The 24186-nt window shown below is 43.5% G+C and overlaps 2 protein-coding genes across 4 annotated transcripts in view; one reads left to right on the top strand and one right to left on the bottom strand.

Annotated features, from left to right (window-relative positions):
- nf1a (neurofibromin 1a) overlaps positions 1–24186 on the bottom strand; it is a 158180-nt gene that overhangs the window by 48183 nt on the left and 85811 nt on the right. For all 3 annotated transcript variants that reach the window (XM_085915635.1, XM_085915638.1, XM_085915636.1), the window contains 5 exons: positions 21810–21968; positions 12687–12784; positions 11361–11507; positions 11041–11187; positions 9212–9322 (listed from right to left, as the gene is read on the bottom strand). In XM_085915635.1, the coding sequence (XP_085771761.1) occupies positions 9212–9322; positions 11041–11187; positions 11361–11507; positions 12687–12784; positions 21810–21968 (662 nt within the window). The remainder of the gene's footprint in view (positions 1–9211; positions 9323–11040; positions 11188–11360; positions 11508–12686; positions 12785–21809; positions 21969–24186) is intronic.
- On the top strand, positions 7349–8134 carry evi2b (ecotropic viral integration site 2B). The gene is given in 4 exon segments (XM_085916376.1): positions 7349–7715; positions 7718–7784; positions 7786–7868; positions 8097–8134. Coding segments are annotated over 4 exon segments (555 nt in total).

Below are 24186 nucleotides of genomic sequence, written 5' to 3'. Positions count from 1 at the left end.
ACCGGAGAACCTGGATTGGTTATTTTTCACATACATAAAATACACAGTCAAGTCGAGACACTTGACTGTGATAGCCACTCAGCTTCTGTCAGAACAGCAGAGCGTCTTTAAAAGTGACTTTGTTCTTATTGTTGCAATATTTATAGACCTAGTCTAAAACCGTAAACAAAATCACGTTGATTCTATTATTGTAATCACAATTACTTTAAATAGTTTATTTCTTACACCGTCTAAAACCTTTTTAAAAAAGGAAAACAATTTAAAGAATATTTAGTATTTATTTTTATTAAATTATTTGACTCTCCACACATATATAGGAATAGGACTTTACGTCTTTCGTTGTAATATAACAGATTTTAATATAGGAGCGTAACAGATTTTTGTTGGCGGTGTGCCGCGAGATTTTTTCCAATGAAAAGGTGTGCCGTGAAGGAAAAAAGGTTGGGAAACACTGGTTTAATATACCCTTATTGAGACATTAACAATGTATGAATGTTAAAACAAAGGGTGACACTACTTTGTGAATTTTCACATATTGCGCGGGTGGTATTGGAACCAATTATCCGCGATAAATGAGGGATTACTGTATTAGTGTATGTAAAACAAGTTTTTAGGCAAAATGTTTTAAATTTTGTACTGATATACATGTTGCTTGTACAGAAACCCAAGAATATATTATTTCCACAATTTTGTCAGACTTAAATGTTTCAAATGCAGAATGAAGGCTTCGCGATTCAGCATGAAATTCATATCACGATATAAATTTAATCCCTTCATGGTAATGGAGAGTGTACAAAAAAAAGTATTCCTGAATGGCTTATTCAAATGTAAAAATATAAATCCGTTAAAAGGCTCACATTTTCACAATTCACATGTCTGCATTTGTAATGGAATTACATTAATTTAAATGAAAAAAATCTCTTCCCTTAGGAAAGTGAAATTGAGAAAATTATTTTGAGACCTATTATTGTGAGTCTCAAAACTGAATCATGCAAATAAATGCAAAAAAAAAAAACATTGCTGACTACCTTACAAGCTTCTTGTCACTGCTGTCACCCGTAACTGATTCATTTTAGGTTGTCGAGCATGTGCTTAAGCGAACATTTGAAATCTTGAACAAACCCTGACAAGACAACATTCTCTAGCTTTGTTAATGCAATTGTTTGCTAATTATTTAAATATAGGCTGTACTATGTAGCTGTTACCTTCATTGGTTGTTCATAGCTAGTTGTTCTCAGCCCTAACCTGGTTCTACCCAGGCATCAGTGAAAAGTACTGTACATTTAAGGACTGATTCTGGTCTTTTGCAACTCTGTATTTCACATTAATTTAGCAATTAGCATTAGCTTCTCTATCTTCGCATGTTATTTCTGTTCAGCGTATCACACACACATCGTCCACCTTCAGTTATCGCACCAATTTGATGAAGGGTTTTACGAAATGACAGAGTACTTATCGTAATTCCCAGACTATAAGCTGCTACGTTTTACACAAGCTTTGAACCCTGCGGCTTGTCGTTCCGTGCGGCGTACCTATGGATTTTTCGTGATTTATGGGATGAGTAATACACTTGTAAAAAGAATGTGGACCACTGTGGTGTGGCATCGCTTTGCTGGGTGGAGGGATATGTGACCAGACACACGGTCACTGGGGAGAAGAGTGGTGTGTTGATCGCATGTCTGTCAGGCAAATAGTGCCGTATAATTGAGACAAATCAGAGACAGAACGAGATCAAGACGGACATTACTGAAGAAAGGATGCTTTTATACACAAACCCTCATTATGGGGGACAAAAGAAATGCATATGATGCCGATTTTAAGTTAAAGGCAGTCGATTTGGCTTTTAACAAAGGAACTAGAGCTGCTCATGCACTGTAGAGGTTTCCTCCGGTCACTAGAGGGCACTGGGCTATTGTTGATGACATCTTGTTGTGTCACTCTTTTCTTTATTTATTTCCGGGTCATGTCTGCTTTGGAGTATACATGTAGCTCATATCAAATTGCCAACTTTACCCCTGTAAGTGGTCTCAATTTATTTATTTTTAGTTGTGTGTTGCTAGTGTTCCCTGCACATTAAGTTTATTATGGTCGTCGCTGAGATTTATTACATGTTTGCAGAGCTTTTTCATCTCTGTCAATAAAGGTTATGATAATAAAAGGAATGCGTCCCCAAACAACCATGTCTTTCCTGACAGTCCTCTTTGTGTATATTCTCTTACAAATGGTAATTAAACATTAAAAATCCTGCGGCTCGTGGTCCGGTGCGGCTTGTACATGAACAAAACAAGATTTTCCCCTAAATTTAGCTGGTGTGGTTTATAATCAGGTGCGTCTTATAGTCCGTAAATTATGGTAATTATCATCTTGGAAATGTGTCCCCTGCAATGTGCATGCATAGCCCCAACTGTGGTTGGGAAACACTGACTTCGAGGAGAGGGGCTGCACTACGCAGCTTGTAGCTGCTGCCCCAGATCTTGTGCAGCACAAGTTAGCTTAGCGTCTGGTGTTTCGTGAGCAGCAGGTGTATGTTATACGTAGATAAAACCAGATCAGCCTGGGGGGCCTGCACCTGTTGATAATGTCATGCTGTGATTGGCTGGAAGACAGCAGGATGATGTTCAAGATTGTGGTTGGTCTGTTTCGCACACTGATGGATTTTGTCAAAAAACATAAAATTTTCCGACGTAAATGGCTTGTAATGCCGTTCAAATGCTTTTTAGTTAATTGTATCCTTTTTATTTTGTGAGTCTTTTCTTTCCACGGGTTTAATGGACAAAAATGTTTGCTACCCATTGAGAATTTTGTACATTGCATTGTGTGGCAGAAAAAAAAAAAATCTATTATGAGGGATTTTCGACCCTTTTATAAAACAATGTGCGCTTTTTTCAAATCAGTGATTGATTTAATAAAGCAGACGTATCTTGTAAAATCCACTTTATTTGCTTCTATTTTCATTTTATTGTGTACTTGGAGTCTCCAAGATTGTAGAAAAGTGAAATCTATCCCTCCAGGTGCTGCAGATATTTTCATAGGTTTGGGGGCTATCCTTTACTCCGTTCAGTTTTCTCAGTTTTCTATTACCGTAATTTTCGGACTATGAGTCGCTCCAGAGTATAAGTCGCACCACCCATAAAATGCACAATAACGTTAAAAAAAACATATATAAGTCGCTCCGGAGTATAAGTCGCACTTTTGGGGCAAATGTATTTGTCAAAATCCAACACCAAAAACAGACACGAACCAGCAACAACAGGCTAAACGATACGGTATGCTAACGTGACATACACAAACGAGAGGCTGAGAAAGGGCCTAACGTAACATTCAGAGTTATTCAAATGATTATTACATAAATAAGACGTTTATCAAACCATCTGTGTCACTCCGAATCATAAAATCCATCGATCATCGATCGTGTAAACAATGCCGCGTACGCGCGCCGTTGGACTCGTGATTTGCATGTCTAATTATTCCACAGACCCATATAACGATATATATAAAGTATATTTCAAATAACTATCATATAGCAACAATATTACCAAACCAACTGTCACTCCAAATCATAAAATACATCGATCATCGATCGTGTAAACAATGCCGCGTACGCGCGCCGTCGGACTCGTGATTTGCACGTCTAATTATTCCACAGACCCATATAACGATATACAAAGTATATTTCAAATAACTATCATATAGCAACAATATTACCAAACCATCATTCACTCCAAATCATAAAATCCATCGATCATTGATCGTGTAAACAATGCCGCGTACGCGCGCCGTCGGACTCATGATTTGCATGTCTAATTAATCCACAGACCCATATAACGATATATAAAGTATATTTCAAATAACTATCATATAGCAACAATATTACCACACCATCTGTCACTCCAAATCATAAAATACATTGATCATCGATCGTGTAAACAATGCCGCGTACGCGCGCCTTCGGACTCGTGATTTGCATGTCTGGCGTGATGTGTGCTCGCATGCTGTCCATCACAAGCAGAGCTTGCATCCTAAATTGCATTGCTGCCCCTACTGTTTTTTTTTTTTTTTTTACATCACCACACTAAATTCTCTTCACCAGACCTGTGCTTTTTAAAAACTCAAAAAAACAGCGCTTTCCCCTCCCAGTTGTTGCGTCACGGCCAATGGTGAAATTTAAATCACCCTCGTTCAGTTTAGTTTGAAAATAACTATATTTCTTTTTCAGTTGTTTTTTTTGTTTTGTTTATTTGTTTCATGAACTTGAATATTGTGCTTTAAAGTGTGAATTGCTTTATTCGTTTTTTCAGTGTATTAAAAATATGTGAGGTGATCAACTGTACTAGTAAGTAATGTGTTAATGATCAAGTAAATTTTTTTGAAAAAAAAAACCACATATAAGTCGCTCCTGAGTATAAGTCGCCCCCCCACCCAAACTATGAAAAAAAACGCGATTTATAGTCCGAAAATTACGGTACATGTTTTAATCTAATACATCACAACTGTTGGGGCGGGACTACCAAACAAGGTAATGGGTGTGGCCAAACGGTTTCGCAAATCCACCATCTTTATTACTTGGAGAGAATTTTGTCGTCCAAACAACTCAAGGATGCTGAAGTGGAGAGATCAAAATGTTCCATTGTTGGATGCATCAATCCATACAATCATTGCACCATCCCCCATCATTGGAACGTCAAAGAAATGCCTGGTCAAATTTCAGTTTTCGAGCACTATACCCACATCTGTGGGCAAAGTCCTGCTTGTTCAAGGACGAGTGTTTCAGAAATCTTTTGTCTGGATAGAGGATTTGCCGAAATACTTTGTTTAGTTGATGGTTCAGTTCTTTGAATCTATGGAAACGATGGACACAGTAAAGCGGTAAATTTGAGAGGACACAAAAATAATAAACTGTATTTCACTTTCACTTTTGTGCGTCTATGATGCACTCGTTTTCATAGCATTAGCGTCAGTATTTCTGCGGATTTTATAGCTGTGCGTTCTTTTGTCACTTCTTGTGGGTGTATTTTGAGTAGTTGTAGCAAATGAATTGCATCAAAGGTGGTATATTATTCTCGGGGAACACAATGACGTGATGAATGCATTCGTTAGCTTCTCGCTAACGCTAGCAATAACTGGTTAACTTGACTGAAGTGCTTGTTTACAAGACGTGTTCATAGATATTGTGAGGGGACTTATTTTGTTACGTGTTATGTATGTATGGCCAAGTCTTTTGCCGTTGACATCTTTTCATCCATCCATTTTCTGAACTGCTTTGTCCCCACGGGGGTCGCAGGCGTGCTGGAGCCTATCCCAGCAATCATCGGGCAGTAGGCGGGGGACACCCTGAACCGGTTGCCAGCCAATCGCAGGGCACACAGAGACGAACAATCATCCGCACTCGCACTCACACCTAGGGACGATGTTAGAGTCTTCAATTGGCCTACCAAGCATGTTTTTGGGATGTGGGAGGAAACCAGAGTGCCCGGAGAAAACCAACGCGGGCCCGGGGAGAACATGCAAACTCCACACAGGGAGGGCCGGAGGTGGAATCGAACCCGCACCCTCCTAACTGTGAGGCGGACGTGACTCCCTGTGACACCGAGCCGCCCCCGTTGACATCTTTTAATCAATCAAAATATTTGTGGCGCAGGTAAGCGCTACCTCGGCTAAAAAACGACAAATATGTCTGACCGGAAAGGGAGGTGCACATCTTGCGGCCTGGAGTATCTCATTTGCATTTAAAGAGACCACACCAAAACGGCTTGCTAAGTCGCCCTTCGGAACAAGTATAAAAGATGGGCCTGTGATGGTTTTAGACAAAAGCATCACTGTTCCATTTTATTTAAACCACAACATGCTTTGGACATTTTAAAAGGAAAATATGTAATTTGCAGCCAGACCTGGTAGTGATAACTTGTAATGATGTTCTTTGGTGTGGGTGTATATTTGTGGTGTGGTGGATATTTCATGTTTGGATTGTATGTTTAGAGATCACTGCCTTTGATTTAAATGTTTGTTTTTTCAAACATGAATATTGGAACTGATATTTGGTCCAATGAATAATTCATCACAAACTGTACACGATGAATGAAATTATCTACAGACTCAAATTACAGAAATTGGAAAAGTTTATACTGTCAATATGTCTTCCCACGATTAAGAAGTTGATGTATTTTTCGAGTCTATTGATTCGAAGTATAATCGATAACGTCTAACGCCAAATAGTGTTAAATAGTTGACGTCAAGTTGACGTGGATTTGCCATAGCGCGACATCATTAGGATGCAGTACAGGCCCCCAGAGCCGATCTGACCACCTGGGTAGATCTGTTCACTAGGAAAAGCAGGGAGGATGGGTGACTTGACGTGAACATGACCCTTTTTTTTTAACCAGCTCGAAATCGTGTTATAAAAAAAAAGACCTCAGACCTATTATGAAATTAGCAAATTAGTACCAGTGAAACACAGTGTGAACAGTTTAGTTTCTGTATAACAAACCAGGTATTGGGGGTGTCAAATTTAAGATTTTTACAAGGATTGGATATCACCAGTATTTTTTGTAGTTGTTTTCTCATGTAGCATTTCAGCTAAAAATACTTTCTATAATTACAGCTGCAAAGACTCACCAAATGGCTACAAGACAGACGGAAACTCTGATCCTTCACTTCTTAAGGATAGTTTTGGCATTGCCACTGCAAACAAGTGGTACAGCAACATTTCAGTCCAGCTACCAACAGTCACTTACAAATAGAAATCCCCTCTGAATATCACAGAAGAGATCAAGGTGGCTCAAGCAACAACCAACTTCATAAATTTCCTGAAAATGAATTCATTGGTAGGAATGACAAACACCAAAGAAGGAACTGAAAGCTTTAGATCTCAAGTGTTCACAAGATCCACAAAAAAACAGGACATGGAATGTTAGGGTTTATAACCTATCTTGATCGTATGATTATGTTGGGATGTAGACTAGAATGATTAACTTTGTTTAAACCTTTTACCTTTCCTTGACTCGGAAAAGTTTAACCATTCAGTTGTTGAAACTTTCCAAAAGGTGTGGAAACATCCTTGCTTAGTTATGTAAATGCTCCACTAGGTTTTATTTCCACGACCTCGTAAAACAATAAACTGGGACCCTCTGCAGTGATTAACCAGTTGCTGAGGTGACCAACAAACATGTCCAATGTCACCCCCACCCCACTTGTTCTCAATAAATATGCTCTTGTAAGAGACTAATGGCAGAGTTTGTTCAAACATTTCTGTACCTACAGTAACGGACTGGCTCTCCACTTGCAAGTGCTTAAAGGGCATACTGTCTCTCGTGTGGTTCTTGCAAAATAAGTTAGTCAGAACATCTCTCACATGGAACAAACACTCCTAACCTCTGCTACTAGAATTACCCATTTATCTACAGAGCCGAAGCTCATTTCTACCGCAACCACATCTTCCACCTCATCTCTTGAAAACAAACCTACAAACACAGGTGAGGATCCCACACAGCCCACTGTCTCATACAAATCTTCAAGAGTTAATATCCTAACTGAGCCACATATAATCCAAGAACCTCCAGCAGAAAATTCCAATAACATACCAATTCACAGTCAAGTAGTGGCAGGACTAATAGGTGTGGCTCTGGTATCAATGATGGTTGGAATCTTGGTCATCTTTGTGAAAAAGCGCAAACTTCAGAAAGAGCAGATAACCACAACTGAATGGGCAGGTCCTTCACCATTAGCCTTGAAGATGACAATGGATGAGTAACACTGGGGTCAACTAATCTTACTCCTGCTGCCAGCTTTCTCTCAGAAAACTTCCAAAAGGTTGTCCTTTCTCCCAGAAATACAGGAGTCAGAAACCAAAACACAAGCTTTAACCTTTGGAAGTACACATCAAGGGAGTACATCTGAAGAAGAATTCAGTGCACTGGAAAGCATTGGGACAAAAAAGACTGAGAAATTCTGCCATTCTATCCTCTTCTATAAAACAAAGCAAATTACAGTTCTGTGGACTTGTGAATGACAGCTGTGACTAAATATATCTATACTGTGGAAAATTTCTGGGAAATCTTGATTTGGAATCAAATACTTTTCGAATATTTTCTGTTACTCAGAACAATGGAACAACATAGACATGGGGCCTCATTTATAGACAGTGGGGAGGCACAATTTTGTGCTTAGATCATGCATACCGACAAACAAATTTAGAACCTTCTCAGATAGGCAGACATAATGATTAGCTTGAATAGAAAACATTAGACCGATCATTTACCCAAGGGGCATGGTGTATTGAAATTATAGTTATTCATAAAAACAACCTCAAATACTAACTTAAATGGGGAAATTGCATATAAGTTGACTAATAACTGTGAAATGGACATTTTTATTCAGATTTATCCTTGTTCTGTTCAAAGGCTGTATGTGTGCATCTGTTCCAGGCTTTGCAGACTTAGCAGTTGTCGCTCAACAAACAAATTACGCGAGTACACTTTGATAACACAATCAGAGAAGCCATCAAACCACTCACATTAATCAAAGGCTAAAGAGTTTTTGTATCTATCAAGTTACACTTGCAAGCTACAAACCTCAAATAACATTTCCGGAAATTTACTGCTGACAGACTGACAAAAAGATCAGGAGCATATACAATGCAGCTGTCTTGCTTATGATAGCTTATATTATCTGTCGCTTTCAACACTAATTTTTCTTCCTAAAATTATTTGGTTAAAGCGGAAAAATATTCACTTATTGTGCCATGTCTTATGTTGAGTCAAATAAATACTAAAATGTGTTTTATCGGTTTGCAATGTATTGAGCGAGTGAGTGATGCGTATATATATTTTTCAAATACATTTTCAACTTCACATTATATACGGTGGGCCCCCACTATTTTCACGGAATAGGGCCTGTGAGAAACAAAAATATGCTTATATCTGACGCCCATTGAAAAAATAATGCCAAACTGCAAGAATGAGGGGTCCAGTGTACTACATTTTAAAGGCGCATGTGGATTTTAAAATAGATTAGGAAGTGTTTATAAATATTTGCCAGAACAGGTATTACGTACAAAATAGACAGAATTATGTTATTAATGCTGCAGAAGCCCAAGGTTGGCTCAAACCCGCATTATGGTAAACAAAGGTGGCACATATTAGCTGGAGTAATATTTTACTCACATACTATAAAAAGGCAGATGAGAAGCTTCAGATTCACAGAAAAAAGGTGTTACCTGCGAGCCACATAGTAGAAGACTGGATTGCCATTCTTTGAGGTCCCAGCCTGATAGAAGATGTTGAGGGTCTTCAATGCTTTAAATTCTTCTTTTTCATGTACCTGGTGTCTACAAGACAAAATAAAATTAGGGACCTAACACCTTTGTTAAACTGTGTGTCAATGTCCATCCATCCATCCATTTTCTATACCGCTTTGTCCCCATGGGGGTCGCGGGCGTGCTGGAGCCTATCCTAGCGGTCATTGAGCAGTAGGCGGGGACACCCTGAACCGGTGGCCAGCCAATTGCAGGGCACACAGAGACGAACAACCATCTGCACTCGCACTCACACCTAGGGGCAATTTAGAGTGCTCAACCGGCCTGTCAAGCATGTTTTTGGGATGTGGGAGGAAAACGGAGTGCCCGGAGGAAACCCACATTTCCCATGTGTCAATGTATCCTGTAATAATGAGAGCGCTTTCAGATTTGAGAAACCTATTGGACAGTGCAAACAAACAAACAAACAAACAAACAAACAAACAAACAAACAAACAAACTGATGCGGTTTTTGAATTGTTAATTTTCTTATAATTAGCACATGGGGAGTATGGTAGAACTGCTTAAACTAGTACGGCGCAGGGCCCACATCCAGCCCACCCCAACTCTTTGACTGCCCTTCACAGAGACTATGGGTTCAAAATAAAACATAAAACATGAGGTGCTTTTATTTTGATAGTATAATTTTGTAATTTTGTTAAAAATTCAAATTTCCGAATTATAAAAATTAAAAACCTCAAGAATAAGCAACTTAAACTGTACCTTTAGTGAGCCTACATTGAGCTCTTAATGGGGAAAGGCAGAAAGTTTGATTTTTGCATCTAGTCTTGTATTTGGCAAAATGTTTTGAGGTAATCTAGACTAGACTAAATTGCAGAGGTGGCTAATCTAGGTTAAGAAAGTAAAACTGCCACAGTTTAGCTTTAACCACAGATGCTTTTATTCAACCAGCGGGTGAATGAGTATGTTCAACTGCCAGTTGATTAAAAGCACTTGTGGTTAAATTCAAATGGTGGCAGCGTTTACTTTCAGGACCTGAATTTGCCCCATCTGCTAAAATATTATCTTTATCTTTGACTAAAACTAGACTAAAATGTCATCGGTTATCTTTGACTAAAACTAGACTAAAATGTCATCGGTTATCTTTGACTAAAACTAGACTAAAATAGCCATGGACAATTCAGACTAAAATAGAAATAAAAGTAAATTGCTCAGACTTTTAGCTGACTAAAACTTGACTAGTCGCACACTTAATCCATAAATCCACAAAAAACATTAGGCCTACTCACATTTATTTCTGAATTTACCTGCCTTCCATTCCCCCTGGTTTTCAAAGAGTGAGTTTTTTTGTAAATTGAAAAATAAAAATAATAATAATCAAAGGGCTTTTCGGTGTAGTCTCGCACTCCAGTTATCCATCTCTGATATGCCACATCTACACACTTAACATTTTAAGGAAACTTTTTCTCAATACTTTATATACAATATAAAACAAAGTTGGGGTTAGCATGTTCGCTTGACTCCCAGCAAGCATCGCAAAATTAATTGCCCACTATTGGCTTAGACGTTTAATGCAATCCTATTACAAAATTCCCCGTGTCATAACTTAGCAAACAATTTGCAGGATGAGTAACCAACTGAAATATTTTGTGCACAGAAAATAAACACAATCTATCAATTCGATCAACAGCATTTTCATAATGTTTTTTTATTTCATTTGTAGTAGAGATATATGATAGGATACATTGCGTATGCAAATAACAAGCTTAAAAAAAGAAGATGAATGTTACCTGGTCATGAATTCTTCAAATTTGGAACTGGTTAGGTTGAGGCTTGACCAATGAGTGTCAGCCACAGGCTTGTGTTCAGGGGGCCCCAGATATGCAAGCAAAGTTGCCATTTTGTCAAAAGGACGTCTGCCAACAGCTTTGTGGTCTCTGGAAAGATTGAATATCATTTTGCACACAGCGCCTTCTATCTTAAAGAAAGAAATGCTGTGCAATATTACTTCATCACTGTATACGGACAAAAGTATTCATAGATGAAATGGGAGTATAGTCCATGATTGGTTAACGAATTGATTAAAAAGTATGTCTCTGTCTATGCTGACCTGTTGCTGGAGAGGTACTGGCCAATTCTCTCCTGGTTGTTCCATAATAGTCGGTGGAGGGCGAGCACATTACCGTCACTGATGAAGGAAAGGCTGTGGTTCACAGAGTCACTGGGTGGGGAGTCAGAAGCTATGTCCAAGAAAAAACTGTAGCAACCAGGAATGAAGACAGGAATTAGACAGAAAAGTGAAGGAGCTTTAATATTCAGACATTATATTCCAACAGGAGTCAATGACCAGCAATGACAACTGTGGACTAAGGCAGGTGCTACCGACTACGTATATGGTGCTTGTTTTTCTTTCCAACATACCTTGATTGTACAATAAAAACTAAAATGAATTGTTTAATGATAACCAAATATATAATGTTCCAAAATTGCATGGATATAAGGTTCTAGCAAACATTTCTTTTTCTGGGAAACATTTGCATATGCTATTTGTCCTCAGCGGTAAGACAGGAGACGCTCAAACTTTGGGAACAAAGTAAGTGGTCATGTAAAACGATAGACAGTCACATAGATCTTAGTGCTGTGGGCCAGCTGAAGGAAATAAGATCGCAATTTAGTGGCTGGTGATGCATTTTATGAAGGAGTAATAGAATCTTCTGATATTTTAGTTCACTTCAAATGAACTGAGATTTCTTCTGCGGTACCTACTGTTGTAGGGCTGGACGATATAATATAGCGTCATCAATATTATCATCAACATTGCTTTCTCGATGTGCAATTTACATTATCAAGTTCTATCTTGAAAAGATGAATAAGTTCATTCATTGATCGGACGTGAAGTAGAAGAACTGATGAAATCCTGATTCGGCCAATCAGCGGGTAGGATTCAGTCACGAGACTCCGATGGCAGCCCAGCCGAGGAAATGCAACAATGTTTCAATCATGGAGGAGTGTCCTGTCACAGCGGGTAATTTAAAAGAATGGCGGAAGTCCAAGTCCCAGGCCTGGATATAGATTCGTGGTTGACAAGACTGACGTCCCTCGAAATAATATTGTTTCTCTCGGTCCGCTGTACATGAGTGGTGTACAGTGAGCCCACCATTTACTGTTCAAAATAACTGGTGTCTGGCATGTGTTAATTATTTCCATTGGGCTTTGGAACACCGCATAGTGATCCTTGCAACAAATGACCAACTTATTGTCTGTCTGGACACTGAAACTGATGTTTGGGTGAGACTTACCAGGTAAGGAAACCCAAGTGTTTATCAACCAACTTTTTTGTTTAAATATGTGACTGATTATTATTTACTATTTCATCACATTAATCTATCCTTAACAGGTGGGGGAAGCAACGGGAGTTACACAGTGAATGTCCTACCTTCGGGCTGAATCGAAGTTGTTCTTCACAAAATCATTGAAAGGCCTCATGTGTTCTTCCTTTGTAAATAGGACATGGTTGGCAATGCTCTGCAAAATCTTAAGGAAAAGACCAGATTTACAATTATGACAACCATTGATGTAACCCTCCAAAGATCAAGTTTCGAGACAGAGTTTGCTTTACACAGTCATGTCCTTAATCAAGATTGTTTGATCTGAAAAAAATAAATAAATACTGAAATTAAACATTTGTTGATGCAAACCGGGCCCCACATTATACTGTACACTACTGGAGTTCTCCTTTTTGCAGCAACCACACTTGCATAACCCTATTTACGACACTCATCTATGAAGAAAGATAGAGGAAGACCACTGCGTCATCTTACCATAAAAGAAGTATAAAAACAACTCAAGCGTCCTGTGCAATGCCTTTGTCAGCACCTGTCTTCCTAACAACACTACCTCAGAACCCTCACCTGAACTCGGCACTCAGAGGAATAAAAGATAAGAAATCGTCTGTGACGTTTTTACAGAAGTGTGTACAGTGGAGCCTCGGTTTTCAAAAACAATCCGTTCCAGAAGGCTGTTTGAGAAGTGAATCGTTCGAATTCCGAATCATGTTTTCCCATTACAAATAATGGGAAAAAATGTAATCCGTTCCAAGCATAAAGAAAATAATCATTTTTTCATTTGCGCAATTTTGTCCGATCGCGCAACTGCAGCGCACCGCCGAACGCGCAACTGCACTGTGCTGGATGTTTAATTTTGTCCGATCGCACAACTGCAGCGCATCGCCGAACGCGCAACCGTAGCGCGTCACCGACCGCGCAACTGCACCGCGCTGGTCGCATTATTGTGACAGAGCGCCCGCTGAAATTAAGAAAATATTTTTGAAGTCCTAATGGCCCCTCCGTGAGTCGTCACCTTATCGTGGTGGAGGGGTTTGCGTGCCCCTATGATCCTAGGAGCCATGTTGTCTGGGGCTTCATGCCCCTGGTAGGGTCACCCATGGCAGAAGGGTCCTAGGTGAAGGGCCAGACAAATCACGGCTCAGAAGACCCCTTATGAGGAATACAATAAATGGATGTCGTTTTCCCTCGCCCGGACGCGGGTCACCGGGGCCCCTCTCTGGAGCCAGGCCTGGAGGTGGGGCTCGAAGGCGAGCGCCTGGTGGCCGGGCCTTCGCTAATGGGGTCCGGTCGGGCATAGCCCGAAAAGAAAACGTGGGTCCCCCTTCCAATGGGCTCACCACCTATAGGAGGGGCCAAAGGGGTCGGGTGCATAGTGAGCTGGGCGGCAGCCAAAGGCGGGGACCTTGGCGGTCCGATCCCCGGCTGCAGAGGCTGGCTCTAGGGACATGGAATGTCACCTCTCTGGCTGGAAAGGAGCCCGAGCTGGTGTGTGAGGCAGAAAAGTTCCGACTAGACATAGTCGGACTTGCCTCCACACATAGTTTGGGCTCTGGTACAAGTCCTCTCGAGAGGGGCTGGACTCTCTTCCACTCTGGAGTTGCCCACGGTGAGAGGCGTCGAGCAGGTGTTGGCATACTTATTGCCCCCCGGCTGGGCGCCTGCACATTGGGGTTCACCCCGGTGAGCGAGAGGGTAGCCTCCCTCCGCCTTCGGGTGGGGGGACGGGTCCTGACTGTTGTTTGTGTTTATGCACCGAACGGCAGCTCAGAGTACCCACCCTTCTTAGAGTCCCTGGAGGAAGTGCTGGAGAGCGCTCCTTCTGGGGACTCCATCGTTCTACTGGGTGACTTCAATGCTCACGTGGGCAATGACAGTGAGACCTGGAAGGGCGTGATTGGGAGGAACGGCCCCCCCGATCTGAACCCGAGCGGTGTTCTATTGTTGGAATTCTGTGCCCGACACGGATTTTCTATAATGAACACCATGTTCAAGCATAAGGGTGTCCATGTGTGCACTTGGCACCAGGACACCCTAGGCCGCAGTTCGTTGATCGACCTTGTAGTTGTGTCATCGGATTTGCGGCCGCATGTTTTGGACACTCGGGTGAAGAGAGGGGCGGAGCTGTCAACTGATCACCACCTGGTGGTGGGTTGGCTCCGATGGTGGGGGTAGATGCCGGTCCGACCTGGCAGTCCCAAACGCTCTGTGAGGGTCTGCTGGGAACGTCTGTCAGAATCCCCTGTCAGGAAGAGCTTCAACTCCCACCTCCGGCAGAGCTTTTTACACGTCCCGGGGGAGGCGGGGGACATTGAGTCCGAGTGGACCTTGTTCCGCGCCTCCATTGTTGAGGCAGCCGACCGGAGCTGTGGCCGTAAGGTTGTTGGTGCCTGTCGTGGCGGCAATCCCCGAACCCGGTGGTGGACACCGGCGGTAAGGGATGCCGTCAAGCTGAAGAAGGAGTCCTATAGGGCCTTTTTGGCCTGCGGGACTCCGGAGGCAGCTGACAGGTACCGGATGGCCAAGCGGAACGCGGCTTCGGCGGTTGCTGAGGCAAAAACTCGGGCGTGGGAGGAGTTTGGCGAGGCCATGGAGAATGACTTCCGGACGGCTTCGAGAAAATTCTGGTCCACCATCCGGCGTCTCAGGAGGGGGAAGCAGTGCACGGTCAACACTGTTTACAGTGGAGATGGTGTGCTGCTGACCTCGACTCGGGATGTCGTGAGTCGGTGGGGGGAATACTTCGAAGACCTCCTCAATTCCACCGACATGCCTTCCATTGTGGAAGCAGGGCCTGGGGACTCTGAGGCGGACTCTCCAATCTCGGAGGTCGAAGTCACTGAGGTAGTTAAAAAACTCCTCGGTGGCAAGGCCCCGGGGGTGGATGAGATCCGCCCGGAGTTCTTAAAGGCTCTGGATGTTGTGGGGCTGTCATGGCTGACACGCCTCTACAGCATTGCGTGGACATCGGGGACGGTGCCTCTGGATTGGCAGACTGGGGTGGTGGTTCCCCTCTTTAAGAAGGGTGTTCCAATTACAGGGGAAATCACACTCCTCAGCCTCCCTGGTAAGGTCTATTCAGGGGTGCTGGAGAGGAGGATCCGTCGGGAGGTCGAACCTCGGATTCAGGAGGAGCAGTGTGGCTTTCGTCCTGGCCGTGGAACAGTGGACCAGCTCTACACCCTCGGCAGGATCCTCGAGGGTGCATGGGAGTTCGCCCAATCAGTCCACATGTGCTTTGTGGATTTGGAGAAGGCGTTCGACCGTGTCCCTCGGGAGGTTCTCTGGAGGGTGCTTCGGGAGTACGGGGTGCCGAGCCAACTGATAAGGGCGGTTCGGTCCCTGTATCACTGATGCCAGAGTTTGGTCCGCATTTCCGGCAGTAAGTCGGATTCGTTCCCAGTGAGGGTTGGACTCCGCCAAGGCTGCCCTTTGTCACCGATTCTGTTCATAATTTTTATGGACAGAATTTCTAGGCGCAGCCGAGGCGTTGAGGGGGTCCGGTTTGGGGACCTCAGCATCGCGTCACTGCTTTTTGCAGATGACGTGGTGCTGTTGGCTTCTTCAGTCCGTGATCTCCAGCTCTCACTGGAGCGGTTCGCAGCCGAGTGTGAAGCGGTCGGGATGAGGGTCAGCACCTCCAAATCCGAGTCCATGGTCCTCGGTCGGAAAAGGGTGGAATGCCCTCTCCGGATCGGGGATGAGATCCTGCCCCAAGTGGAGGAGTTCAAGTATCTTGGGGTCTTGTTTACGAGTGAGGGCAGGATGGAGCGCGAGATCGACAGGCGGATCGGTGCAGCGTCGGCAGTAATGCGGTTGGGAGCTGATTGGTGACACCTGTGTGAGCAATCTGAGGAGAGGACGATGGCGCTGATTGTTCGCCGCTTCTCCACCAGAATTAGTTTTATTTTTAGTGTTTTTAGTGTTTTATTTAATTCTCCACCAGAATTAGTTTATTTTTAGTGTTTTATTTATTTATTTTTTAGCCATTAGCCTAGCAAATGGCTAACACGCAAGTTCAGCTTTCTCCAACCGGCACTATTTTAACTTACTCCATCCCCCGCTTGCTGGAGCTGAGTAATCACACCATTCCAGGGTGTGTCTCAGTCATCAAAGAACTCGGACTTCTCCGCAGACCTCGTTACATCCACAGAAGTACCCATCGTAACTTTGTTTTCTCCCAACCTGGCCATAACGCTATTCCATCCATCTGCTCCTCCACCGCCCGATATCCCGTCGCATGTCCAACACGTCATCAGAGACCCGGCACACTTGGATCTTATTGTAGCAACCAAGCGGGGCTGCAGTACTCCAGGTGGCCTGAAAAACATGGTGTGGAGTCCACTCTTACACGGAGCGGGCTCCGACTCAAGACAGACACCGGGTTGCCGGGTAAACACGGAATGGATATCTCTCTGGCACGGAACGGATCTCAACACGGAGCAGCCCCGGGGTGGCCAGGACAAAACGAACTGAATTTCACTCCAACACACAGTGGACTGCACTTCATGTGGAACAGAAGACGTGGAGTGGATTTCTCTCTTCTTCGCCCCCTACCTAAACGCAGCCCCACATCCACAATCAAAATGGATCTCAACATCCAAGCACTCACCCATAAATCATCATTTATTCCCAACCTCATCCTGGACAAAGGCTTAGACATAATGTGCCTGAGACCTGGCAACCACCGGATGTCTATCAATTCCTCAATGAAGCCTGTCCCTCTGGTTATAAATACATAACTAAACCCCGCAGCACTGGCCGTGGCGGTGGCCTTGCTGTATTCCATCGTCTTGATCTAAAGCTGTCCCCCCTCCCTCTACCTGATCACTCCTCATTCAAATCCCTTGCATTCAAATGTAAACCTCCATATCCTGTCACAGTTTTACTTATTTACCGCCCTCCTAAACCAAACTCCGCTTTCATTCCAGAACTATACGATCTACTCACTACCCTCTGTACCTCCACTTCCTCTAATTTAATCATATTAGGTGATGTTAACATCCATGTCGACACCCCCTCCCGCCCCCCTGCCTCTGACCTGTTGCAACTATTTGACTGTTTACACCTCACTCAACATGTAAATGTCCCCACCCATGACAAAGGGCATACACTTGACCTTGTCATTTCCTCATCGGCCATAAGCAACCTACAAGTTCACGAGGTTGGTGTGTCTGACCACAAACTTATTCAAATGGAACTGCCTTTCCCACGCCCCCTCTCCAAACCCAAGCGGCAAATCTCTTTCAGAAATGTCAAATACATCAACCAAGACACTTTAGCACGGGACCTCCTGCTTCTCTCCTCCGCGACCTTTCCATCAGTCAGCAAGGCAGTAGATCATTACAATAACTCTTTGGCCAAACTTCTAGGTATCCACGCCCCCATAAAAAACAAAACAGTCACTTTTTCACGCTCAGCCCCCTGGTACACCAGTGAGCTGCGGCTGATGAAGTCAACTGGACGCATCCTGGAGCGTCGTCTCAATGCCTCAGGTCTGACCGTGCACAAACAGGCCTATAAAGAACATCAGAAGGCCTACTCAAAAGCCCTTGGGATTGCACGTGCCCAGTTCTACTCCAACATCATAAACAATACCCCTGGAAACTCAAAACAGCTATTTTCAACCATCAACCACTTTCTCAAACCCCAACCCACCACTCCAACGGAATCCTCAGAGGTAGTGTGCAATAACTTCATGACCTTCTTTACCGCTAAGGTTGACAACATCCGCACCCAGCTCCTCTCCTCTTCTGGCCCCTCCACTTCACCTCCACTCCCCTTCCTTCCACCTGGGTCAGTCCAGCCTCTCCGCTGTTTCTCCCCTATTTTGCAGTCGGAGGTAGAGGACATAATCAAAAAGATGAAACCCTCCACATGTGCCCTGGACCCTTTCCCCACAGCCTTCATTAAACATCAAATCTCAGCTATCAGTCCCCTAATAACCAATGTCATCAACCTCTCACTCCAGTCTGGCTCTGTACCCCCTGCATTGAAGACATCCATTATTACCCCCCTGCTCAAAAAACCCTCGCTTGACCCGGACAACCTTGCCAACTACAGGCCAATATCAAACCTCCCATTTCTCTCCAAGGTTCTGGAAAAAGTGGTAGCTGCCCAACTTCACGCCCATCTCACCCGCAATAACATCGCTGAGAAATTTCAATCCGGTTTTCGCTCTGGCCACAGCACCGAAACAGCCCTTGTTAGGGTCACCAACGACCTTCTCATGGCTGCCGATGCAGGCTCCTCGTCACTCCTCATTTTGTTGGATCTGTCCGCTGCATTTGACACTGTCCACCACAACATCCTCCTTAACCAACTTCACTCCACTGGATTCTCTGGCACTGCTCTAACCTGGCTTCAGTCCTACCTCTCGAACCGAACCGAGTACGTTTCCCTGGGAGGGAAAAAAATCAGACACACACACAGTCACCTCCGGTGTCCCCCAGGGATCTGTACTCGGTCCTACCCTCTTCATTTCCCTCTTGGCAATATAATCAGGAAGTTCGGCATCTCAAATCACTGTTACGCGGACGACACCCAGCTATACCTCAAACTCAACCACCCACCCTCTGCAACCCAGCCTCATCCATCTCCCTCATCCATCCTCTCACTGTGTCTGGAGGAGATAAAGGCGTGGATGAATCTCAGCTTCCTACAAGTCAACAGCAATAAAACCCAAGCCATGTTATTTGGCACTACCATCAGATCCATACCTGCCCAATCACAAGCATCTCATTCGCCGGTCACACAATCCCCCTCTCAGCCACTGTCACCGACCTAGGTGTGATACTGGACTCTCAACTCAACCTAGAGTCACACATAAAACACATCTGCAAAACCTCCTTCTTCCACCTCAGGAACATTTCCAAACTCCGCCCCACACTTACCCTGACAGATGCTGAGAAACTTGTCCACGCCTTTGTCTCCTCCAGGCTAGACTACTGTAACGCACTCATCGGGATCCCTAGCAAGAGCCTCCAGAGGCTCCAGTACATCCAAAACTGCGCTGCTAAGATCCTGATGAGGGTGCGGAAAAGCGACCACATCACACCCATCCTCCGTTCTCTGCACTGGCTCCCCATCAAATTTCGAATAAATTATAAGATCGCTCTCCTCACTCACCAGTGCATCCTCGGACATGCTCCCCCATACCTCAAAGAACTCCTTGCCCCCAAATCTGCCACCCGAAACCTCCGCTCATCCAATTCTCACCTTCTCCATGTCCCCAACACCAAGCTGCGCACCATGGGCGACCGGGCCTTCTGCCATGCAGCCCCCACACTGTGGAACTCCCTCCCCGACCACCTAAGAGCACCCCAATCCACTGACTCTTTCAAAACTGGACTTAAAACTCACCTCTTTACTTTGGCATTTCTGTAATTTCTGTTTTTATATCCTGGTTGTCGTCCAGTTGTTTTATACTTGTCCTTGCTTTTTATTCTTGTTTTTATTTGCCATGTAGCACTTTGAGATTCCTCCGAATATAAAGTGCGTTATAAATATAATTTATTATTATTATTATTATTATTATTATTACTCTGTACCGGTCCGTCGTGGTGAAGAGAGAGCTGAGCCAAATGGCAAAGCTCTCGATTTACCGGTTGATCTACGCTCCTACCCTCACCTATGGTCACGAGCTATGGGTCGTGACCGAAAGAACGAGATCCAGGATACAAGCGGCTGAAATGAGTTTCCTCCGCAGGGTGTCCGGGCTCTCCCTTAGAGATAGGGTGAGAAGCTCGGTCATCCGGGAGAGACTCGGAGTAGAGCCGCTGCTCCTCCACGTTGAGAGGAGCCAGATGAGGTGGCTCGGGCATCTCATCAGGATGCCTCCTGGACGCCTCCCTGGGGAGGTGTTCCGGGCATGTCCCACCAGTAGGAGACCCCGGGGTCGACCCAGGACGCGCTGGAGAGACTACGTCTCTCGGCTGGCCTGGGAACGCCTTGGGATCCCCCGGGATGAGCTGGAGGAAGTGGCTGGGGAGAGGGAAGTCTGGGAGTCCCTCCTAAAGCTGCTGCCCCCGCGACCCGACCCCGGATAAGCCGAAGAAGATGAAGAAGTCCTAATGGACTTTCCAAAATTTAAGTGGACCTCAGTGCCCAGGGAGCTTAATTTGGTCCCATCATGCAACCGCAGCGCGCCGGGCGCTCACTGTCGCATTGCTTTAGGAGTGTCTGTGTTTTCGAATGGCTTTACTGCTCCCACTTGCTTCATTTGGAGCCATGATTAGAGTTGATGCAATCCTCAGAGTAACGAAAATGTAATAACAAACGAAGTCAGTTGGCATGGGGGTCCTCTCGGCTCATCTCGCGAGGTTTGACAACCGAATTTCGTCCGACATCCGAAGCAAAAAAATCTCGATTTTATGTTCGAATACGGAATTGTTCGAAAACCAGGACATTCGAAAACAGAGGTTCCACTGTATTACGTACTGAGAGGCACTTGTTGACATAATTCCCTCTTGGAACTAATAGTTGAAGGGTGTCGACGGAGTTGTTTGTGTAGCGAACTTCAAGTTGACTTCCTGTTTTTGGCAAGTGAAAAGTAAAGGGCTTTTACCTTCAGGGGTCGCCACAGCGAACCATCTGTTTCCGTCTCACCCTATCCTGTGAATCCTCTTCTCTCACCCCAACTAACTTCATGTCCTCTTTCACCCCATCCATAAATCTCCTCTTTAGTCTTCCTCTTGACCTCCAGCCTGGTGGTTCCATACTCAGCATCTTTTTACCAATATAGTCACTATCCCTCCTCTGAACATGTCACTCTTCACCACACTACAGTTTTTAATGACCTCAGATGGCAATTATTGATCGAAATGCGTGTCAGTGTACGAAAAAAAAAATCATCTGACTAACAGCCTCTCTGAAACTGTATCTTGGGACCTTCTGCATGTGTTGAAGACTGATATCTTTTTAAAATTTTAAATATCTTAAATTCATTGTAATCTATTTTTATTGAAATTCAATTTAAGAAAAATAATTATTTTTCTGATATAATACTGCATTCAGAAAAAGGTGAATTAATTTTAAAAGGTTAACATCATTGCCTTTAAACTTCCATGCCCTAATTGCACTGAAATTAACACATAGCAATGATCCATAACTTAGGTAGTGAGATAATGACCATTAATACAATTTAAAAAAAGAATGCAATGCTTTTCCAGACTGCTCAAATTCTTATTTTATTAAAATCCCCTTCATGTTCTTACCTTAGACATAAGTTTCAGACCCCGTTCTATCCTAGGAAGAGGCTTTTTCTCCAAGATACCAGCCTCATATGGAGATACAATAGCTGGATTAACAAATCGCAGAAACATGGCGCTGCCCACTGCACCAATACTATTCTGCGGAAATCTCTGGCTCACCACCTGTGTGAAGGAGGATGAAAGAAGCAGGGGCAGTTGAAAAGGGAAAAATAAAAGAGATGTCAAACAAAAATAAAGTACAGTTGTAGCAAAGACGCCAGGAATAGGCAAGAGGACAAAAGCATGAATTATGATGAAGGGAACAATGAAGCAGACATTTGAAAAATGATTATCCAGCATCACTATCTATACATGACCAGAGTCAGGTGAGCCATGACAACATAAATGCTGATATCAGGAAAAGGAAAACTGAATAATGACACTTTAAATTAATGCATGGCTCAAACCAGAGCAAGAGTGAATCTCATTACCGTAATTTTCGGACTATAAATTGCGTTGTTTTTTTTTCCTTAGTTTGGGTGGGGGGTTACTTATACTGAGGAGCGACTTATATGAATTTTTTCACGAATTTTCAAAATTCAAAATAAAAAAAAAAAATAAAATAAAAAAAAAAAAGGGAAACCGCGATAAACGAACCGCTATGTAGCAAGGGATTGCTGTAATTTGAATTTCAAGTGACATCAGCAGCGCGGCGGTTGTTTACATAAAGGACATAGATTCGATCACGGGATGACAAAGATGACGAAGGGCCCCACGTGCTGCCGGCATCATTAGCGGCTTTGTTTGTAAGTGACACGGAGGACTAAGAGTTTGAAGGATTTGATGATTTGAAGTGACACAGAAGGTTTGAAAAACTATTATGGCTTTTACGCACGCCCGGTCCGACTCGACGGAGTTCTCTTTCACCTCCGTGGATGGAAGTTGGGGGCCGGCGCTCGGCCGGGTGGCTGTTCAGGGACGGTGGATGGGACTCGGACATGGCTTTTACGCCTGCCCAGTCCTATTCTATGGAGCTTTCTTTCCTCCGGGGATGGAAGTCCACGCCGCCGCACGCCTGGAAGTCGACTTTCTTAACGCTACAATATAGTTATATACTAGATCTGTGGAATAATGACGAGGCTGACGTCAGGGCGCACGCGCAGCATTGTTGACAAAGGACGAGGAATTTGATCGATGGATTTAATGATTTGGAGTGACACAGATGGTTTGATAATATTGTTGTAATATAATAGTAATTTGAAATATACTTTATATATCGTTATATGGGTCTGTGGAATAATTAGAAAGGCATCTTACGAGTCCGACGTCAGCGGCGCATACGCGGCATTGTTTACATGAAGGACGATCTATGGATTTAATGAATTGGAGTGACACAGATGGTTTTATAAATGTGTTATTTATGTAATAGTTATTAGAATAACTCTGAATGTTACGTCAGGCCCGTTCTGAGCTCTTCGTTTGTGTTTATGTCACATTAGCATACCTATCGTTTAGCCTGTTGTTGCTTGTTCATGTCTGTTCTTGGTGTTGGATTTTGTCGAATAAATTTCCCCCAAAATGCGACCTATACTCCGGAGCGATTTATGTTTTTTTTTCTCCTTATTGGTCATTTTATGGCTAATGCAACCTATATTCCGGAGCGACTTTTAGTCCGAAAAATACGAAATTTATTAATCTAAAATCAGGACTACAACAGAGAAAAAATTAGCATGAACTCAACCACATTGAGAAGATGTATCAAAGAATGAAAACAGATATATAAGCAGTGAATGCTAGATGTATAAAATTTTGTTGTGAGGCCAAAAGGTAGAGGATCTAAATGGGTGGCTTTGACATCTTGTTTGTATGAAACACTGTGTCAAAATTTATTGTGATTACAATAATTCCGTTTTGTCCAAACTCCCAAAACAGGAGATGGTGTACAAGCAAAAAGAAATGTTTGCATTTAACTTCTATGCAATTTCTACATGCAAGCTGTCCAAACCACCGTAGGGAGAAAAACTGGATTTATTTAGCTTAACACTTTTCTTTCTTTTGTTTTTGGAGGCAAACAAAACTGAATAGTTCACATTTATAGTCAACATGATAAGTTTGATCAAAAACGTACAAAAAATAAGTTAAAAGCTACTGCATCTAGTTCGGGGAAAGTATGTAGCGAAACAAAAAGTGTTCTCGCCATATATTGGAGATGACAGTGGATTTCAGGCGAGATCCTTCACCACTTTCACCCCTCACAATCCGCAGTAATACTATACTCTCCTCAGACACCTTCAAGTTCCTGGGTACCACAATCTCACGGGACCTGAAATGGACCGGCCACATAGACTCTGTCCGGAAGAAGGCCCAGCAGAGGCTGTACTTCCTGAGACTGCTCAAGAAG

Source organism: Syngnathus leptorhynchus, chromosome 7, assembly GCF_054491065.1.
Source record: "Syngnathus leptorhynchus isolate UIUO chromosome 7, UIUO_Slep, whole genome shotgun sequence".
Classification (NCBI taxonomy): domain Eukaryota; kingdom Metazoa; phylum Chordata; class Actinopteri; order Syngnathiformes; family Syngnathidae; genus Syngnathus; species Syngnathus leptorhynchus.
The sequence above is the reverse complement of the archived record's forward strand: the minus strand, read 5'-3'. Positions and strand labels throughout refer to the sequence as shown.